The 23,740-nt window shown below is 31.1% G+C and overlaps 1 protein-coding gene across 1 annotated transcript; it reads left to right on the forward strand.

The window, feature by feature from the left end:
• The first annotated feature begins 1,082 nt into the window (after positions 1-1,082).
• On the forward strand, positions 1,083-4,770 carry LOC143241030 (2,3-bisphosphoglycerate-independent phosphoglycerate mutase-like). The gene has a single exon (XM_076484452.1). It carries the CDS (start codon positions 1,863-1,865, stop codon positions 3,390-3,392), a length of 1,530 nt encoding a protein of 509 aa, XP_076340567.1. The 5' UTR covers positions 1,083-1,862; the 3' UTR covers positions 3,393-4,770.
• The last annotated feature ends 18,970 nt before the right edge of the window (positions 4,771-23,740 follow it).

Genomic DNA, 23,740 nt, shown 5'->3' on the forward strand with positions numbered 1-23,740 from the left:
TTAGGGCAGATAGCCCTTGTGAAGTTTTGCACAATTACAAACCAAACCAATTCTCTTATTATTTTTAAATTTAATACTCAGAGTTCCAATTTTGTTTTATGTACACAACAGTGCAATAGACTTCTCGTTTTTGATGACGTAGATGTATATCAAAATATTAGATGTTTGAAGACAAAAATACTTTTTTCCTATCTACCCACTGCCTTTGTTTCCATACTAAACTCTATTTTTTCATCGGATCAGATAAAAAGCATTTTTATATCTATCTACGAAATACTGTTATTTTTTGTTTGGTTGGTTCATCTTGAGGACAGCGAGTTCGCCTTGTTTTAGCAGCTTCTCTACAGAATATTAAATCAATTCTACTGTCTGTAAAGAAACTAATTAAGTCCTAGGCACAAGAAAAAGAAATAAGTAGACAAATCTCACTAAGTGTCTTCGGCGTCAACTTTCTGTCATTGTAACTTTAAATGTGTGTTTCTTACAGCAAAGCCACATCGGGCTATCTACTGAGCTCACCGAGGGGAATTGAACCCATGATTTTATCGTTGTAAATCCGTAGGCATACCTCTATATGTACCTTTAAAACAGTTGCAAAAAATATCCTGTCACAATCCTTATTTAAGAGCATTTCTTAGCTTTATGTGTATTTAAGATGTTTGAGTAAATTCGGCTATAGAATAAGTCTTAGAAGCGACCATTGACCAGTATATACTTCAAAATCTTTCATAAAGAAAATTTAAGCTTAGGTTTAAGTGTAAAGCAAAATACGAACATAATGATATGAAGCATTTATCAAAATTTGGAAATGCTTAACATTCCAACTTCAATAATCTAGAGTAACAAAACAGACAAAATATCAATTACACTACAAATATAATTTGTAATAAATAATAATTAAACAATCTGAATAAAAAAAGAAGTAAAAACGAAAAGTATAAAGCGCACATTAAAACAGTTAAATTAAATCAAATTTAGATTGATTCTTTTGCAAATATACACAAAGCTAAACAAGAAGCTATATTTGCTCTGCTCACCAGGGATATCAAACATCGGTTTCTAACAGTGGGAGTCTGCACATATACCGCTGTGCCAGAGGAAGACTCAAATTTAGAAGGTATTTTTTATATAAAACACCTCTTTCTATTACAAGCTCAATATTATGCTTGTTTGTTGAGAAACTTTTAAAGTTGGAGAGAAGTATCGGATGTCCTATTTCTGTAGTGTGATGATAGACACTGGAGTTAGGAGAATTTTAGTTTTCTTCAAGTTTTTATAAGATGCACCGATAAGTTTAACTGCTCGTACTTTAAGGTGACGTTTAGTTTTACCAGTATAGATGTATGGAGGTGATTTGGGTATAGTCGGTGTCATATGTGTCTTGACAACCAATGTAGTTAAGAATAAGCATGCTATTTTCTCGTTTTTTTTTTTTTTTTTTCATTTATTATAAACAATTTTGTCGAATAGCTCCAATAAATACCATTCATTAAATAAAATCAAACTCGTGTTGTATGAAATTTACAAGCCGTTTGTATGTAAATACATTGAAACAAATTTTACTTTTTTATAATTTTTATAATAAAAAGAATCAATTGATTTACTGAAAATATTAGAAGGATACCCTAATTTGATTTTTATTATTATATTTATATAATAAAACTTGAGACATCCATTATTTCAACGTTAGATGGCGATACTAACAAACCGGCCGGCTTTTTGGTGCATTCAAGGTTATACAAGGGCAGTAGGAAAAGGAGTAGCAAAGGTTTGATGTAACTTTCCTGAGTTCAAACATTTTAAAGACAAATTTGTGATTTGACGTTTCTCGTTTTAAGATTGTATAGTTTGACCAAAACAACATGAGTGTCTGTCTTATTGTAATTGATGGATGGGGTATTTCTGATTGTAGCAAAGGAAACGCAATCCTGAATGCGTCAACTCCTGTGATGGATAAGCTTGCTGCAGCTTCTGATCAATATTGCACTTTGGATGCTTCTGGTCTGTCAGTAGGCTTACCAGCTGGCTTAATGGGTAATAGTGAAGTTGGTCACATGAATATAGGAGCAGGCAGGGTTATGTATCAAGATATTGTAAGGATCAATATGGACGTGGACAATAAAAAAATTTCTGAAAACAAGCATGTGATTGAAGCTTGTAATTGTGCCAAAGCAAATAATGGTAGACTTCATTTCTTGGGCTTGGTGAGTGATGGTGGAGTTCACTCGCATATTAATCATTTATTTGCCTTGCTTGAAGCTGCAAAGCTCAGTGCAGTTCCCAATACGTACATTCAGTTTTTTTCTGATGGTCGAGATACAAGTCCAACAAGTGGAGTAATTTATGTTCAACAGGTTTTGGATAAAATTAAAGAACTGCAGTATGGTTCATTGGCCACAATCATGGGTCGCTACTACGCTATGGATCGAGATAAGCGGCATGAACGTGTCAAGCTTGCTTTTGAGGGTATGGTACAAGGAATTGGGGAAAAAGCAACACCTGAAAACGTCATTGACTTGATCAAGAAACGGTATGAATCAACAGAAGATAAACAGACGGATGAATTTCTTAAGCCAATCATTCTTGATGAGTCTGGATTAATCCAAGATAATGATACAATGATTTTCATTGATTTCCGTGCTGATCGTATGAGGCAGATTACTGAAGCTTTTGGTCTAGAGAGGCATTTTGAAACTGCTAAGGTTCCTCAGAATCTAAATATTTTTACAATGACCCAATACAAGAAAGAATTCCCATTTCCCTGTCTTTATCCTCCAGAAATACCTAAAAATGTATTATCAGAATGGATTGCAAGTAAGCAGTTAACTCAGTTTCATTGTGCCGAAACAGAGAAGTATGCTCATGTTACATTCTTTTTCAACGGTGGTCAGGAAAAGGCTTTTCCTCTTGAAGACAGATTAATGGTTCCATCTCCAAGAGTTGCCACTTATGATCTAAAACCTGAAATGAGTTGTAAAGAAGTTGCCCAAGAAATGGTTAAGGCTCTAGAATCTGGTAAATATCCCTTTCTCATGTGTAACTTTGCACCCCCAGATATGGTTGGACATACTGGTATTTATGAGGCTGCAGTGAAGGCTGTAGAAGCAACAGACAAAGCTATAGGTATGATTCAGCAAGCCTGTGAGAAACATGGCTATGTTATGTTGGTCACTGCTGACCATGGAAATGCTGAAGTGATGGTTGATGAGAAAGGTGGTCCTGTTACTGCCCATACAACCAACAGGGTTCCTTTTTGCATGACAGGCTTCCGCAAGTTTAAGAAATTAGAACACAATGCTGCCCTTTGTGATGTTGCTACAACTGTCCTTGATCTAATGGGGCTAGACATTCCTCCTGAGATGACAGGAAAATCTCTTCTTGCTCCTCCATAAGTTTTAGCAGAAATGAGGAAATATACAAGTAGACCTATTGTTGTTGAGCTGTTGTTAGCTTTTGAAGTGTGTATGTTGTATTGGTATTTAATTAATATAAACTTATTTATTATATTGTCATTGTTGATGTATGACATGCTAATTGTATGTATTGTAATTTTCTCATTATTATGAAAACTGTAATTGGTTCCAGGTATATATTAGTAACTTCAGTCAGACAACCTACTTACTTAGAGGGTGATTTAAGAAATCAATCTGACCATTAGTATAGGTAAATATACTTTTCTTGTGTTTGTATGTTCTCTGTAATGAAAGTATAAAATTAAAATTAAGTATATTATTTATCAGTAGTGACAGCACATAAAATAATAGAGTATACCTTACTTAGGAAAACAAAATACTAGAGGCTATTCAAAAAACTGTCTGTTAATGAATTAATTATAAGATGGTTGTAGTGAAAATTTTTGTGATCAGTGCACTACAATCTGTGTATAAATTTAGGCATCTGTATGAAAAGGTGTAAAGTCTACTGTTACAAAAGTTTTCTTAAAACTGTTTATCATATACATAGATAATCATACATGTGTAAATCTTATTTATTAGTCAATTTTTCCTATCTTGTTAATTTCAAGGTTCTTACTTTTGTTTAACGACTTATTGTTTTATATACACCTTTTGTGATCCATATTTACTGTAATCCTTTCAGTTTTAAGTGATTACAGATTATATATATTCACTTATAGGATAAAGTTGATTATAACTAGTCTATGTCAAAGAAGCGATCATGGCTAGTCATTTTATGTAATATGCATTAAAAAATATTCTGAAGACATTCAGCTGAAACAATTATGAATTTTCCTAAATACTTCTATAAAATAAATGGTTTTCAACTTTTCTGAAAAGTAAGCTGAGTATTAGTAAGAACTAAATAGTTTATACTACTTGTAGTAATTTTTATGAAAGTAAAAGACTCAAAATCAATCTTTCATTTGTAGCTGCATATAATGCTAGCTCTTAAAATTAAGATTCAATAGACATGTCCAGTTTTTCACCTACTTATTATTTTTAAGTAAACAGTATCTTAGTTAGAATTGAGTTTAAATCTTTACACTTTGATATACAACTCATTAATATACTGGTGTGACACAAATGAAAAGGAAGGATGTTAGGACTGTTTACTATTTTATTTTTTCCCAGTTTTAAAAGTGTAAATGTTTTACTTTCGATGATATGTTTTCAATTACAAATGTTTACAATGTACACATTTCAGTAATCTTCTGAAAGATAAGTTGATAAACTTGCAAGAAGCATTGTTGTATTTTGGTTTATTTGGTTGAGCTTGCTCTGTCAAATAAAGTTTACTCTGCTTGAAATGTAATTTAATTCATTGTCGTGATATGTTTGCAATTTTAAAATGAATTTAATCTTTTAAATAATTAGAATTTTGAACTATGTAACTGAATATACAAAACAGGCTGAACAAGATACAATATTTCATTGTTATAATATTAATAATCTTTTTAGTATATACTACAGCAGCTAAGTTTCATTAATCATACAGTTAAATCTTGCTGTTTATGAACATACAACTTGAAAAAATGACATAGTTTAGAAGTTATATGATTTGAAAGTTGTTCAACAGAAACAAAAATATGAAATTTTAATTTGTATCATTAGATTAAAATCTTCATTAAGTAATTTTTTTCAGTTAGAATTTACCATTTGAATGGGAGAATTTTGATAATGATAAAAAAATTTTACAGGCAGAAAGTGTTAGCTCTATTTATAGTGATTACTTCTGTGCCATGGTCTTTTTCTGTAAGATATGAAATTTCACTTTAATTTCAGTTTTTTGCATAATTTGACACATGACAAATTTAATGCAATAAGAAATCTTATGTAACAAACACTATGGTTATTTTATAAAAACTGGAATTTGAGTACTTAACATTACGTTACTGCTTCTGGAAGTAATTTACCAAGACTGTTTTTCACTAATTAAAAACAATACTATATTGCTTATTTGTACAGGATTAAGGTAAATTTGGCAGTTGGACAAAGATCAAACCTGAACAGACTTCTTTCTTGAGAATTTTTATATCTTACATGTGTTTATTTTTGTGTAGCCAGTCAATTTTTTCATAATTCTATACTTTATCTCTTGCTAGTTTTCTCAAGATATGAACCAGAATATTTGGAAAACTTCCATCAATGTCCATTGGAAATATTTGTACACAATAGAGTTTAGACATGTTAAAAGTTACTACTGTGGATGTGGTAACATGATGCTGTACTTCTCATTAATAATGTGTAATCACCATGGAAACTATCAGTTCATGCCAATTGAATTTTCTTCAGAAAACAATCTACTGTATTTATACATAATTGCTAATAGAATATTAACTTCATGACACCTGCATTTCAGATTTCAACTTCTTTCCACATGATTTTATCTAAACACAAAGTAAATATTGTATTAAGTTACAGATATGAGAAATACAAATGATATTTGTGCATTAGTACCATTTGAAGAAAGATAGGGGCAATTTGTCATACTATCTTTAAATATTAGAAATAATTCTCATATCTGAAATGTGTAGCAGCTTTCACTTAACAGCTTCTCAACCAGTGTCTACAAGTTCCATAATCAGCACTACTTTATGGCACAGTCTCAGTTGTATGATTGTAAACAAAATTCTGACTCAAGAGGCAGTGGAGGAATAGCATCCTTCCTGTGGCACATAAAAACTGTCATAAACTGTATGTCCGATAATTTGGCAACTTATTTTGGTTGTACTAAACTTTGACAGGAAATTAGTTGATGCTTTGAAAATTAACTACATTGACATTTTCTTCCAGAATAAGAATTTAGGGAATTCTTGTTTAAAACTTAAGGAAATAACCATTCAATTTTCAACATCTTGTAGCTCTAATCAAATACTTTTTATTGTCATATTTCATTCTAGTAAGCTATGATAAAATGGCAACCATGGAAAGAAAGGCTAAATGCATTACTTGGCTCACTGAGATCCAATTGATGATTGTGATGCAGCCTAACAGCACAAGCCAGTACAGGAAAGAAGTGTATTAAGGGTATTGTCTGTCACACAACTATAGCAAACATCACAGATCATTATAAAAACCAAAGTAATGGATACCATTGCTACTGTAACTGTAGACATGGACTGAAATTGAATATCAGTTAGACATGCTGAGAGCCACTAATGATGCATGCATCATGGTGATAAAAATTTGAATGGGCTAGGCCACAAGATGTTGAAAACTACATGGTTGTATTTCTTTGTTAATTATCAAACTTTAAAATAGGAAAGAAATTTGGACCACACTGGTGTTTATTGTAACCTGCAAGTTATTAGCTGCTTTGTGTTCCACAAATAGGTTATTATTCATTTTATTCTTTATTCCATTATGTTTGGTTTAAAACCCACAAACAAGCTTCAGGCACCATTCAGTTCATAACACCCTTCCCCCACCCTATTTGTTACATAAAAGCCTGAGAAAAATCAAGAAGCAGCTGATATAAACAGCATTAAAGTGTTTTCCCTTATGACCAGCATGAAAATGCACAGTTTTAATAACATCCTATGGAATTTATTAGTACCACATTGGCACAAATTTAAGACCTTATTTTTCAAAAATGAGAAATTTAAGAAAATGTTAAATTTAAATACACAGCAGAGCAAAGTTACTTCTTTGTTGTTTTTTTTGTAATGTTGTTGTAACAATTTTTAAAATACATATAATAAATCTTGCAAAATTTCTTCTTAATAAGCCAATTTTAACTTTTATCTGCAAAAGGATTGTTAAATGAAATATTATACTTAAACAATTTTCCATCTTTCAAATTGTCACTGTAACCTTCAAGTTATAGTGAAGTCTCCAAAAAGTCATGTAGCCTTGGCACAATGGTAATGAGATGGTTGTGTTTAAAATAGAAGCTAGGTCCTGAGGTCTATTTTTATCTGTAAGAGTGAATTTGAAACTTCTGTTTCTATGCTCAGGACTTGTGGATCAGTTAGTAAAATGTTTCATGTACTGGTTACAAAGAATTTGGTAACCTTTGGAAAAATAAAACTGTTTGCATTGTAATTTTCCAAAAAAAAGTTTGTGCAGTCTAATTTTTAGAATGATTTTAATGTTTATTATTAAATTTAACCTTTAAAATTTGTCAAAATCTGTAGTATAATATGATTTACCCCAAAAAATACCTTGTATTTTTAGAACCCCCTACAAAATAGTTTTAACCTGTTACTACTTATTGTTTACATAAATATATATTTTTAATATCTTTTTTTGTAGGATAAATAAGCATTTAAAATTTACTACTAGCAGCTACTGCTTAGAAACCACAAGGATTTGTGGAAAAGCAGAAAAATATAGGCTCTTAGAAATAAGAGGTTGACGTAGATTTGATTTCACACGAAATGCAAACATTTAATAAACGTCTTCACAACTGATGGCATAGACATTAATACCCTATAACTCAGGAAAACGTAACACCACAGATTATAAAAGGGTAAGCAATGATGCACTTGTGGAACTAAAGGAAAAGAAAACTGTAACTAGCCAGAACTACAAAGACTATTTAACAAGGTTTGGTTTGGTTTTTAAACTTCACATAAAGCTACACAATGGCTATCTGTGCTAGCCATCCCTAATTTAGCAGTGTAAGACTAGAGGGAAGGTGGCTAGTTATCACTTCTTATTGCCATATCTTGGGCTACTCTTTTACCAATGAACAGTGGGATTGACTGTAACATTATAATGCCCCCACAGCTGAAAGGGCAAACATGTTTGGTGTGATGGGGATTTGAACATGAAACCCTCAGATTACAAGTCAAGTGTTTTGACCATCTAGCCATACCAGACCCTAATGAACAAAGATACTCCTATTAATGTGCTCCTTCCCTTGTAACCTGGTTAGTGTATAGAAAATAGTGTCCTCAAGTTAAAATGTAAAACAGAGTTAAACCTCGGCAAAATCTACATCCTCTCTTAGAATTTACCACAACAGTAATAAATAAAAATAATCTGTATTGTGAATTAACATAATATTCATTCATAGTGAACTTGTTCTTTTATGTAATAAACTAATGGGTGCAATTCCAGTGCTCACATAATTGAAAGTTCACTTCAAAGTTATGAGAAATCTTGCAGAATTTTCTTCTTATAACACTATAGAAATAATATACCAACCTGTGACTGCAGGAACCAGCAAGAACTTTAGTTCTTCTAAATTCAGTGAAATACTTCACTTAAATCCAGACAGTATCTGTGTAAGAAAATTGTATGAAACTAAGTAAAATTCTGCTTACAGTTATGTGGAGGTCTACTAAAAACCTGTGTAAAACTGATCAGAAAATTTATTTTTTCCTTTTCAAAATCTCTGACAAACTTGCTCTCCAAGGTTCCAACAATATCTTAAATATAGCAATATAAACTCTTAAGTTTCTAACAAAGCAGTAATCTGTCCCCCTCAGTTTAATTAGCCAAAGTAGTGAATATCATGGATGAGTCTATCTCCAGCTACTGTCTGATTTACCAACAAGAAGATCTTGGTATGTTAATTAAATAGTATGTTGTTATTTCTACAAGAAAACAGGCACAAAGGTGCCTAATTTACACTTGACCTAATTAGTCCTTGGTGAGAGTTGCTTGCTTAATCAATTTCATATTCCATCTGCAAAACTATAGAAACACAGCAAAATTTAGTACACTATTAATCCAAAATGAGTGAAGAACCTGTAGTACAGCTTGGTACTGCATTAAAAAATTTTCCTCAAAAGGCATATCAATAATTTCGACACCAATAGACAATGATGGCTGCTCTTATAGGAACTGCTGTGACAGTGAGTACCTATCAATGAATTATGAATCTTTCATAGTTTTATAAAAGTTAAACACATTCCATTATGCCAAATATATTTGATGATAATTATTTCTTACCTGTGTAATACATTGTATATTGAATAATGATTAGATATGAGTGAAATAATACAAAAAAAGAAAACAAAGATTGGGGAAAAGACTACAAGTTTTCACTTTTTGTCTATTGACTAAGCATCTGATAAAAAAATGCTTTGCAAACTCATTTGATGAAGCTCAAAGTTATTCAGACAGCCAAAATGGCTTTCCAAAGAAAAGAGTCTGTCTTACCAACCTAATATTATATTAAGAATATTGAAACAAGCAGCTCTTAAGGGCCCCAAATAAATTGAATATGGATAGCAAGTAAACATAAAACATGTTTATTCACAACAATGTAATGTTTAGCATGAAATCTGTCTGTAGAGAGGCTTTACCAATATGCCTTTCTAGGAGAAAAATAAAAAGAAGACTAATGCCATACCTCTCAAGACAAACAAAGGGGTTGCACTGCAGTATCCCATAATCCTTACATTATTTACATCAATGACTACACCAAACAACATATATATGGGAAAAAACCTCAACACATACTAACTTCAAGCATCTATATAACTCATTGAAAAGAACTTGTCTCCCTCAAGGAACAGACATAGTCAAATTCATAGAAGCTTCTATGAGATACCTAAGTAAAAGAATTTGTACACATTTATAACTTTCCAACATCTGGTTTACAATGATGCCTACAAGAAAGGTTTAGAAGAATTATCTGAATATACTTTACTAAGGAATAAAATGAAAATTTAATTATGACAATTGTGTGTGTGTGTAAATTATATATGTTAAATATTTTCTTTTACCAGAGGTGAAACTGAAAAAAACAATCTGTGACATAGAGGCCTAATGCATTCTTTGATTGACCAGTATCTTCTACTGTGGATTGCAGTTTTGCCTATTTAAAGCTCATAAGCATAACATGAGTCAGCAAACCAAATAAATACCATTAAGCTCTTTTTAAGATGATGAAGCATATATAATATCTATGGAATTATGAACCTGTTATATTTCACCACACAGTAGTCTAATTTAGGTATGTAAATCATATTATAAAATCTCATCAAATTCACTGTTACATACTACACAGTAGACCAACTGTTTAATTACTGTGTGTGTGTATATATATATATTAAAGATTTTGTTTCTTTTTCACCAGAGGGAAGTTTGAAAGACAATCTGTGTTATATAGGCTTAATGTATTATTTGATTGCCTGTACCCTCTGACATGCACTGCAGTTTCATGTATTCAATGCTCATTTACACATTATTCACATACCTAAATTAATTTTAACTTAGATTACTGTACGGTGAAGTAGAATGAAATTAAAACCCAATACATATTGCGATAACTGTTCTCTTATCTCAGGGTTTTCCCTACACGTTAAAATTGGAAATAGCTGACCAAATTAGAAAGTTAACAATTGGGCATATATACAGTAGTCACATCCTCAGGTAACATGCAAGATGCAACAACGCCAAAAACAATAGACCCAGCATGATCAGGTGATTAGAGCACTTGACTAGTTACCTCAGTACTCTTTTTGTCCTTTAAAAGTGCACTAGGCTATCAATAAATTTAGTAGTCTCATGACTTCATTAACCCTGTCTGTATAGAGTGCAACTTTCAGGTGTTGTGTTGACATATGCATGTCGAATTTAAATTTAAAAAATGCTAGTTTTAATTTTTAGTTCAATCATTTTTTACTCATAAATATTTAAGAATTGATATCTTGTTATTTTGTAACAATTATTGTAATTTGCAAATATAAATGTTAAAAGACTTTCAAACTTACATAGTATATTTTATAATAATATGATGCTGTATAAGAGCTGTCAAACCCAACGCTTCAAGATCATAAAATAACAAAAAATCCCTGTCAGAAATCACCAAAAATAATACCTTTTAACTAAAATTCTTGCACGGAAGGAGTAATGTTTGCATTGTTACCACATTTAATATTGATGTACCCTCCAAATAAACACTGCTCACTCACAGTGCACAAAAAACACGTATGTTTGTTCTTCAAGTGTACTGGAATAGATTTAGCAAGGACTATGCAGTATTTTCCATAGAGCTTTCACAATTCAGCAAGATCAGGTAAGTAATTCTCAAAATTTCGAATCAAATTTCACCACAGAAAATCACACAGTACCTCATAAAGCAAGGCTTATAATATTCTTTGAAATTAGTTTATGAATTCCTAGCTATTATCTTCTGTATTACATCTAGTATCAGACATCCTAAAGAGCATTCATTGAGCATATATTATTTGATACTCTATAGATACCTCTTATGGTGAAATTTTGCCCAGTATCTCAGAAAGTATGTGCCCCAAAGCCTTTTCAGGAAATGGATCTCATGAGCAATAAACCATCCTACTGGCAGTAATTGAATGGTAATAATACAGTGTAGTGCAAATATGGTAACTTACTGTAAGCTTGATGGCTGTAAATGTAAAGAATGCTATTTCCTTTCAATCATTTGCTTCACAAACAAATGATCATTTTAACTACTTGATGATTTAATTCCAGTTACATCTTCAAAGATGCCATCAGTGACAGTTTGACCAACTATTGTATCTTTCTTTCATCTATATTCAGACACTTCCTCAAGTTGCTTATCCCAAATGGCTGGATAGGTACTCTCAGCTCTTTTCTGTTTACCTTTTTTTTTTTTCGTCAGAATGGGACAAAAAATTGTTCTTGCCCTTGTTCCTCTCCCTGATTTCTGGTGAAGCCAGTTCCCAAGTGGTTTATTGGTTATGTACAGACACACTTAGTCATCATGTATTTTGTAGTGTCACATGCTTCTTGACTGCTGTAACTTGTACATTAATAAAACAACTCATAAATGCACAAAATGAGATTTTTAAGTGAAAGCTGAATAGCTTCTGTGCTGCTTCACAACAAGGCCACACCCAGTATACACTTGTTACATTTGTTTCATCATAGCACCTTTCTGTCACATGGCATCTTTTTTTTCAGCTGTTAGCATGCAAACTCGCACACGTACTCTGTTTTAGACCTTAATCACTCCATGTATTATTTTGGTCATTGTGAGATATCCACACTAGAAGAAGGCAATGAATTGCTTCTGCAGAAAGCAATAATCCTCCCCTCCCTCTCAACATGAGCATGTTTAGCTAATAACCAGTTTATTTATGCTCAGTTGCATGATTTATCATCATGATATATAGCAAATGTTCATCCTAGTTGATTTAGTTGTGCTTAAAAAGCACACATTTTACAGTTATTGTTGTTTTTACTCATTATATTAAACCATCAGACTGGGGTGTGGAATAAGTTAAAATATATCTTTATCATATCCAGAAATTGGCATAACTCAGAGAACAGTTAGCTGTTAAAGTTATCACTCTGGCCTATATGAATTCTTGAGGGTGCTTTGAACTTTGCCCAGCTAATGCATAAACTACTTATTGTGGTGGCATGTCATCCAATGAATAAGGCTTGAACCACTTGACAACATTTATATACATATAGCCTTGTTCTAATTTTGAGATTATATGGGTAATATCCATAGTTATTCTTTGTAAAGATAACCAATAATTCTTTGTTCAAATTTATCTTGTTCAGGCCAGATTTTTCACTGGATGGCACACACTTTACAGAGTTCAAACCAGTGCTGTGTGTCTCAATTCTAATGCAGCTAACAGATTAGTCATTAGGTAGGTATGGGTGACACCTTGACCACTATCATTCTTTGTGTTATGCAAAGTCTGGAGAAATTTATGTTTCAAAGTACTCTAAACAACTAGCTGTAACACAGGCTGAGAATCCTGATTCAACAGTTGGTACCAGTACAGCACACTTTCTTGTTTTTGTAACTGCTCATAAAATGCCATAGGTAGTCAAGAGGTAAAAAAAACATGGAGTGTATATATTTCCAAAATAATTTATTGATAGATGATGTTTTTGGATATCAGTTTTTCTGATAAATAAATACAAACTACAAAATATTTGAAAGAAGTACTGTGAATCACCCAAAATAACATGGTTTTAACACTACTGTACAGGTTGGTGATGTTGTACAATGATATTTGTAATAAAAAAATACAATAACACTGTAATTTTCCAAAAAACGTTTGAACTACATAAATGTGTCGATGTTATATTCCTAAATCTGACCTAGTCATGCTTATCTTCCTGCATTAAGTACTTGAGCAAAACACAATTTTGGTAATGTGAAACAGTTGTGCCAAAGTTGAAAAATTTTAAATTTCATTGGGTTTAGCTCAAGGCTTAAAAGAAGGGTAAAATAGACTGAAAAGTTTGCTGAATCATGGTGTGTGTCTTTCAAGGTACAGGAGTGGTCACAAAAATGGTAGCTCTCACAGTATGCCAGGCACTTTGAGCAAACCTACTTCTTGGGCCAAATGAAACAAAATTTGTTCAGGTAAACTGAAATAAACTGGACATGTATGAAAGTGAATTTCCAACAATATGTAGAAGTCATCATTAATAGAATATAATTAGTCATTGCCTATCTTAGATCTGGTGTCAATATTCTTGGAGTGGATGTACTACAGCTTATGAGCCAGTTTTTCCTTTGAGAGAGTTATCTAAAAACTGCTATACTAGACCTAGGAAAAGTTGGTTGCATAACTGGATGTGAAAAAGACAGTTACAGTGCCCTCACGAGCACTACTGGTGTTCCATGGTTTACTACAGAAGAAGTCTAGAGCACCTGTGTCATATAACATGGTTATAGAACCCACTCATAATGTACCCAGCAATTATTATAGAATATTTTCAGTCATACAGAATGAAATATTCAATAACCAAATAAGTTTCTAAGTGTTTCCCTAATCTAATTTCATTAAAAGGTGCACTAAAAACTGCATGAAGATGTAAGCCATAAGTGTACTAAGGACAATGGTGAAAATTAAAGCTTCCATGGTAAAACTCAAACTTTTATATGGTTAGTACTAGATTTGAATTTCAAAGACATTAAGTCACAAGGAACAGATGATGAAAAAGAGGGTGAATTCTAATGGTCAAAAGTATAGGTTGACACCTTCTAATCTGAGTCAGCTCATTTATGTAGGAACCAGTTTTATACTCTTGACCCCATTCCTTTCTTGCTTGATCTAGACTCTATTTATGTAACAACCAGATGGGTAGTGGAAGGAATGATCCTGGATAAAAAGAAGCAACATACAGCGACAAGGATTGGTAAGACAAAGGTCCAATGAAACCTGGGAACCAAGCAGTTCAAAAGCATTAGCAAAACATCTCTGAGTAAATATGGCATAAGTGCATGCAAATCTTGTGGAAATGCAGCTTGATCATGGTAATGTCTCTAAAGGTAGTTTTTATAGAAGAATAATGGTTGTAACTGGGCAGTCATGACTTTCTTTAAAATCTACACATTAGTATAACATTCTGGCCATTTTGATTCTACCTGCCTAACCTTACCAACCAAGACTTTTGCTGCTAAAAGATTAAATTATTGGTCATTTTGCCAGAATTTAATTAAAGAGAAACTTTAATTTGAAACAAGATCTCAAATTCTTATTCTTGTTCAAAAAAATCATTTTCACAGAGCTATTGTGTATAAATTACACATCTCTCTGGAGGCTGTGTAAGAAACATTCAGCCACTATCATGAAACTAGCAAATACAAGTCAAGAAAGAGAAGTAGAAAGCCAAAATATACTTCTAAATTCCAGGATGTCCAAGAACAACATATTATCTGCTGTGACTGAACTAAAACAGAAGTGGATTGAAATCAGTGATGTTAATGTGTGAAACAACACAACAACAAGAATAACAATGAGTGCATAGAATTTAATGAAGACAAATGCAAAGAAGAAGCCTCTCATAAACTCCAGTTTGGCAAAAACAACCATAATTGGGATGCACAGTGGAAGATTTTGTTGTTTGCTATGAAATCAAAATCAAGGTATTACAAAATGTGCAGATGACATGGTTAAACATGGATGAGGTTGTATAATGATCTAGGATTGACTCTTTGCTGCAATGTTGAAGATACTGTAAATATATACAGAGCTATTTGAGAAGAAAAATCACTATTTCATTCTGGTATACAATGTTTCCACCCTGTGCAGAATATGAAAAAGTGGTTATGGGTTATTTTCCCATACGATAATGATCCAAAACACATCACATTCATTAACAGTAAGTACTATAAGAGGCAGTAGTGGTTCAGAAACATTTGACTGATGGTGTGGTCTCCTCAGGTTTCAGACATGATTCTGATTGAAAATCTCTGAAAATATTTGAAAGTTAGATTTCAAGAAAAATTACCAGCATCATTAACACAGCTGTGGAAAATGTTCAAGAAAGAACTGAGAAAGAATCTGCAGCATCTCATAGTTTTCATACCCAAAATAATTCAGAAAATAAGAAAATTCACAGCTGATTACACTGATTACTATATATAGATCTATGTTTGTCAAAAATAAATACAAAGTTAACAAGAAATATGTATTTTGGTACAAATCATTCTCATTGCATATTACTATACTCAGACTTTTCATAAACGCTGTAAATTCTGATCCAACAAAGCTCATAATTTTCAGTTTGTTAAACATGGCACTGATAACAAAAAAATATAAACCTTAAGAATATACACAAGAATATATACCTTTTTAAGATCTTAAATTTCCGAAAAAAATCAATGAAAGTTCATCTCCAAAAGTGTTTGCCTTTTCAACATTATCAGAATTCAATGAAATGTTTAGTAATGCACTTCTACATAATTATTTATACTTTAGAATAAAAGTGATCATTAAACCGAAAGAAGTTGAACACAACGTTTTCTTATTTATAACATTTAGATTGTTTGTAAAATCTAAAAATGTTGCCTGTATTTGATTACATGAATTCAAAAGAGGATGAATAATATATCTTTAGTTTCATAAAAACACCGTATTTTAGTTTTTACTAACAACCAATTTTTAAGAAAGTCTATTTAATCTAAAGATTTTATACCTTTTACCAATTTTAAGGTTATAATTTAAAAATACTGTTAAAACTAAGAGAGACCTTACTGTAGAAAGTTCCATATGATGATGTAGTAGAAAAAATAACCTTAGTTGAAGTTAATCAATGAAATGTAAACACACAACAAACTGGAGTCTATTGATCTAAAGTTGATTCCATATTGTGCGATTCTAATTATGACAGACTGATGCACAGTCCTAAAATACCTAATGCTGTTTAAAAATAATAATTTATGTCTTCTTATTCAAATATTTTACTCTAAATTCATGACTAGCTTGCAGAAACATTGTTCACATCACATTTACAGTTTATTATCTTAGAATTGGGTGGATCCTCCTAATTACAACTATGTTTAACAGATTTTTAGAAACCAGTCAAAGCTTGAGGTATCCATCATATTGGTTGGAGCTAAATATCATGTAGAGATATTGATTTAAACCAGTTTTATTTTGTATTAGGTTATAATAATGTATAATACATGTGTAGAAATTGAAATTGGATTATTCTGTAATTCTGAAAACTTTTAATATAGGTTCTGAAATGGTTGTACAACTACATTAAAAAAATGTCGACTGTAAGTATTAAACCAATGAAAAAACAAACAAAAGAGAAGTGAAAAAATTGCATATTAGCCTTCAACATTTCTCAGAGAAAAATAAATGGAGAGAAATCATTAATAGCTAGGTTAAAATATATGAATGGAAATAAATGGTATTGCCCTGTAGAAAAACACCTCTGATGAAGGTTTTCACTAGGATAACAATGAAGTACATTATTTCTAGTTATCAGATAGCACAAATTAAGGGATTAAAGTTTTCATAATCACTATGGCCAAATGCTCTTTGATTCAAATTTCTAAAACCATTATTCAGTTACAACAACTTAAACAGCTCCAAATTCAGAAAAAAACAATAAAAAAAAACATGGAATAAGACAAACAGCATTAAAAGTCAGAAAAGGCACTGGCTTTTTCATAGTGTTAAGTTTTGAGTGTTTTACAGATTAAAATTCACCAGAAAAAAATAAATCAAAAGTTGATGAGATAAATAAAAGAAAAACACAAGTTTATTTCATAAAATGTTTTCACCAGAAAGAAAAATGAAAAATGCACACTTTGATGGTTAGTTTTCAGATATGAAAGTTAGTTCTCATTAATTATTTCATCACCTGAAGAGTACATATAACTGATATGGTTTTTATTTTAAAAACGTCATCTTGCATCACAGCATTAAAAGTAGCTTTAGTTATTTAATCAGATTGAGTTTATGTGTTTACTTGCATTACTTTTAACATACCACACAGTTTACTGTATTTATTTAAAAAGAGTCTACAGTAGTATTATATAAATAAATGGGGTTCAGGTCTGACTAAACTAACCACAATACTTTGTTGATAATTTATCAGTTAAAAATACTAAGATATATACTTACAGTTAGAGGAGTCAGGGGAAGGGGCACTGGAAACATGTGCCACCTACTCTTTGCAATGTAGTAAAGCTTCACTCTCTAAAAAAAAAACTATAATATTAAAAATGAAGTTGGTAAAACATGATGTACAGTCTATAAATATAAGACAGATTGTAGTACCCAGCATTCTTTCTGGTTTGGTTTACATTAGCATTTGTTTCTGACAACTCAGTAAAAATGTAAATGGCCCTCTTTCAGATTCAAAGTACTTCAGCTGTCTGTGGATAAACTGATAATTATCAGTAGGTTTTTAGAAAGTTGTAGTTACTTTAATGACGACACTTCCCACAGTGTACTGCATATCTGAAAAAAAAACAACAAATTTCCTCTTATGAAAAAAATTACTTTGCTTGTCCTTCCTAGTTTCACAGGGTTTTCAAATCTAGGGTGTATTCATAATGAATACCAAATGAGAGTGGGTTTTGAAAATAGAACAGACCATTCATCATTGTCCATAAAAACCTTGACTAAACACAATAATGAGTTGATTTCATTTTAGCTAGCGCCAGTTACGAAAAACAACTACATTGATAGATAAAATGTCTAATAGAGCATAAATTATTGAGAACAAAGTAATTTATATATTTTAAATGCTTACTATTTGATGAATGAAAAAATGCACATTTACAACAGTAAGTTTACTATCTCAAAAACTAATTATGTAAGACAGCTTGATCCAGATAGCAAGCAATGAAGAATGACAAGAAAAAACTGATAAATTGTGTTGTTTACAAAACACTTCAAACCAAGACTTTCCTAAGAAAAACAGTTAATGTATTGTAAAGCTAGAAAAAGAATTTGTAAAAATTAAGTGTTTAGAAGAGTCATTTCTTAGGTCATATTTATAAGGCCTTCATCTTGATATACATATATTTATTACAGTTTTTCAAATTAATAACATAAAATGAGAAAATTCTATTTACAGTCAAGCTTACTTCTATGAGAAGAACAGTGGTAATATTGGGATTAAAAAAAAATTAATAAAATGAATGCATGGGTAACCAAAAACTATGTATTTGTATCTTTCAATTAGTAGTGATAAATAAGAAAATAAAAATAAAGGTTCATATGCTCGCCATTCATTCTAATCCTAATGGCCTTTTAAAGTTCTAGCTAATCCATGGCTGCCTTGTTAATATTCAGCTGACTATGTAAAAAGGATGTCATCAGATATGTAAAAAAAAAAAAAAAAAAGATAAAAAAAGAAAATAATTTTGACTGACAGAGAAGTACAAAAACTCTTGTCATTATTTTCAGGACAAAAATGTACATAAAAAACTTTACATGTTGCACAAACTATGCCAATGTTTGTATAAAGGCAAATATTTTTTGGCATGAAAACTTAATTCAAGCACTAAAAGGGTAGAAACTAGTATTTATGTATATATAATTCTGCAACGTGTTTACACACCAAACACAAGTTTAAACAAAACATTTATACAACTATAGTTAATCTTAGTTCAAAGACTGTAAACCTTTCTGATCTTGGTAAAAAAGAATGACTGTGTAGCACATTATGTGGATACACTGATGTTTGCAAAACAGCTACCATGTACCTGCAGCACAAAAGGTTCCAGAAATGTTATGCAGGACATTAAAATTATTAGTTTTCAAAATTAGTTAAAATATTTGAGTTAATAACTGATAATTTATCATAATTGGTTAGAAGTTTATTTGTTTTTAATTAAATTAAAACATAAACAATGTAAATTAGTTGTATTTGTTTCAAATCTTTAACAATTTTTTGTGTACTTTTTATTGTCTCAAATAACTTTGTAGCAATGAAACGTTATGTATGAGTATTCTATTAATACTAGCTTTTATTTTGTACAGCATGATTTTCATGTGATAAGTTGAATTAGTTTATTTCAGAAAAATTAATTCCCAAAATAAATTATTGTTTTAAATTATCTGGTAAAAGCTCATACTGCAGTCATACTGGGCACTGATAACCAATAGGAATACTCATCTTAATTGTATTTGATTTACAACATATATACCTGGTTTTCTTGCAAGATTGATAAAAAGAATGTAATAAAAATATGAAAACAATGTATGCACAAAAATTAATATTGTAATCAATTATGATATATTATAGAAAATCACATTCAAATGTTTAATAATTTGTTTTTAACAACCAACCTTCAATTATTCTGATTAATATTCAGACTATTAAAAGCCATGTATAGTATACATATGCATATTTATAACATTAATGCAAAATTATATTGATAATAACTGATAAACTGACTTTACCAGAAACATTAATCAATTTTATCAAGAAGAACAAGAGAAGGAGAGTAAGCTATAAAAAAATTGTTTCAATACCTTCAAGGAGTGTGATGAATTGAGGAACAAGCCTTGTGGAATATCGATGGTGGAAGAAGTTTCCTGTAAGAACCAACAAGCCTACAACATTATATATATGAAATTAAATGAAATATTTATAAACTGAATTATCCAATTATTGTGCGAGAACTATACTGCAAGATCATGAATACAGCTAATAATGAAACTATTATTGTCTGAATTAAGGGCATTCTTGTTTTTTTCTTCCTTCTCCCCTCTCCTGACTGGTCTAATTGGGTATATTTTTCACAATCAAAGTTGTTTTTTTGGAATAAGAAGTAAATACATTACATGTCACATACTTATCTAGTAATAACTTGTATAACAGAAAGCAACTTAAAATTATTTTTCTTTGCATAGAAGAACTTCTAGCTATCTGATTTCACTCTTATGTAACCTATTTTATTATTGTATTTATGTAATCAATAATTAACATAAAGCTAAGTAACAAAATGCCAACTTTTGGGTGAACTTGTTAAAACTGAAAAATATATATATATATATATTTAAAAACGTCATTCATGGATTGATAGACTTAGCAGGTATCTCAGTTGAAACCATCCAGAACAAGCATTCCCATTTGAAACCTGCTTGTCTTTGGCTGGAATTTCCAGTAAGGATGCTCTTGGTTTTATTTGATTCCAGTCTAAAAGTAATTAGGTTTTATTAGGGGTGGAGCCAACACTTCAGGCTTGAGGAGGGGGTATTTTTCCAAAAAATCGTAGACATTTTCTTCTGCAGAAAACATTTAAATGATTTACCTCAACCTGAATGAAACTTTCAAACCCAAAGTATTCAAATAGTTTATTTTTCAGTTTACTTACAGGTAAAGTATATTTTATTGCAATTTACAGCAACTAAGACTGGCTGATAATGGTCACATCTGTGATCAAAACATTGTATGGGTTCTGAAAACTATTCTTACTAACTATAAAAGCTGTAAATTGTAATAAAAAAGAAATAAACTCTTCCCCCAACCCTGACAAAGACCTTGCTTTATTTACTATAGTTATATTTTTCGAGTGACTAAAAGAAACCTGACCTGTGATTAGACTATTGAGGGATAGACTAATTTTGACTTCAAAAATGAATAAATATTGAAATAGTAATCTTTTCAGTACAAGGAAAAATGAAAACAGCCCATACTAACAGCCTTGTATAACTTCTTGGTCTGAACAAGCACTTAGGTAAAACTAAAGTGACATTAAATAAGTATGTAAACAAGCAGAAAATTGTTGTTAAAGAGATAATCATTGATAAAACTGAACATTGATAAATTCTGATTCAGCTGATTACAGCCAAAAAAAAAAGACATGTTTTCCAAAGTCATGAGAAGACTTTGATGTGACTAGTGTGCTTTTGAGAGTATGGATAACATCTTGGTAATGATATACTGGGTTAAAACATAGACAAGGTACTAGAGTACCAGAAGAGAATGGTAGTACATGGCTCAGTGGAAAAGGGAAAGTTCACATTAGGTTTCACTGTAATTTGGATTTGATTTTTTAGTGTTTATTGGCACAAAGCAACTAGGCTATTTGCACCAAACAATGGATAAGAAATGTAAATGTAAAAATAAATCGAGTTAAAATGAAACATGTAAAATTTGGATAATATACTTAAATAGAATTAAAAAGATCAATAGCTCCTAAAAGTTTAAAAACACAAGAACATTGGGCAGTGTCATCATTGTCAATGACATTACTGAGAAAGTGCCAAATCCACACAAACTTGAAAGTGGCTATCTAGTAAAAAGTTCCAAATAAAAATGGGTAAATGGCCATGCAACCCATAGGTGTGGAGGTCCTTCAAAATGTTGTGCTTCCATGTAATGCCATAAGTTTTCTTTAGATCAAAGAACTTGGAAACAAGATGTTCCCACATGAGGAAGGCTTTTCTGATCAATGCTAAAATAAAAACAGGTGGTCTATAGTGGAGCACTGTTGATGGTTTCACACTGAAAGATAGAAAATCAATAGATAGATCAAGGGCATTGTCAAGAACATCAAGTGAAAATGGACAGGACATCTAGCTTGAGAAGAGTATAGCTAGTAGTCAAGAGAAGTAACAGAACAAAGTTATCTTGCCTAGGACCACTGAATGTGAAAACTACCACAGAGGGGCTCATCCTTAAATGGACTGTAATACATTTAATATAATATAAAATTATTAACTAAATTTAATAGACTATTTAACTGACCACATATTATATACTTCATATATATATATGTTTTCATAGTAAAAAACAGGCTAGTAAAAAGTTTACTTATAGTCCTTTAACACAGATGGTTCAATTCACATATGCTCCACTCGACAAAAAAATTTTCATATACAACACAAGAAAGAAAGTTACCTGAAATGAAAAGAAAGGAAGAAGCCAACATTTTTGTGTACTTAATAGCTAATTATCCTAATCCTAGTCAAACTTTTCAACATTTTTTCAAAGAAAGAATATTATAGATAAGGTACATTCTCATAAACATAAATAATTTCCTCATTACTGCATTTTATTGGAGTATTTGTATTTCATCATAAAAAAGTGACTATTACAAAATTAAAATGATGTTTCTTATTGTTATAATATTTGTTCATTTTTTTATTTCAAATACCTGCCTAAAGAGAATTTGTTGTGGAAGTTTTGGCCTTTCCAAGTGGCTAAAGTGATATTCTTAATTTAATTTCTTTGAAAATGTGGTTAAATGGAAATTCATAGTACATTTCCCAGTTGAATATTCAGATAAGAAGATGAAGTGAATATATAATAGTTCTATTCTCCACTCAGAGCCTGGCATCATCTGGTAGTTAGGCTCTCAACTCGCAATCTTATGGTCAGAGGTTTGAATCCCCATCCTCAAACATACTTGATCTTTCAGTTATGAATGCATTATGATGTTATAGTCCATCCCACTTTACATTGCTAAAAGTCTTGACTTACTGCCTTCCCTCTAGCTTATCACTGCTAAATTAAGAATGGCTTGTGCAGATAAACCTCATGTAGCTTTGTGCATATTTTAAAACAAACCAACTCAAATCTACTTCCCACAGATGGTACCTAGTGTGGTATTATTGTATTAAAAATATTCATGTTTTCTACCAAGAATACTTTATTTCTCCTGGATTATTCTCATACTTAATAGGTCAAACAAGTCTATTCATCTACCATATAGATAACAGGAAACAGAATATGTGATTAAAGAACTATTAAAAAAATGTTTTTGAGGAACATCAAAACTAAGTTCATATAAAATTATAATACATTCAAATTTGTTCTTGAAAGTTTATTTCCAAGAAACTGGCTGAGCATACAAGAATTACCTTGAAAATATGTCTAACATTCTCATATATAAATTAGCCTGATACATATATTACAAGAGTAAATACAAATTATTATTAAAATTGGTTTTTTGAATAAAAAATGAATATTTCAGCAATTGAACAGTTTGTACGATTCACATATTTTAGCCAGACAGCACCAGCTTATAAACCGTTTAACTAGAACAAAAATAAATGATATCTTCTTCTCTAATTAGTTCATTAAAGTATATGTGCACAAGAGTATAATCTTACTATAATCATGAAACATTGATCTAAGAGCTGGGAAGC

This window comes from Tachypleus tridentatus, chromosome 13 (assembly GCF_004210375.1).
Source record: "Tachypleus tridentatus isolate NWPU-2018 chromosome 13, ASM421037v1, whole genome shotgun sequence".
Classification (NCBI taxonomy): Eukaryota; Metazoa; Arthropoda; class Merostomata; order Xiphosura; family Limulidae; genus Tachypleus; species Tachypleus tridentatus.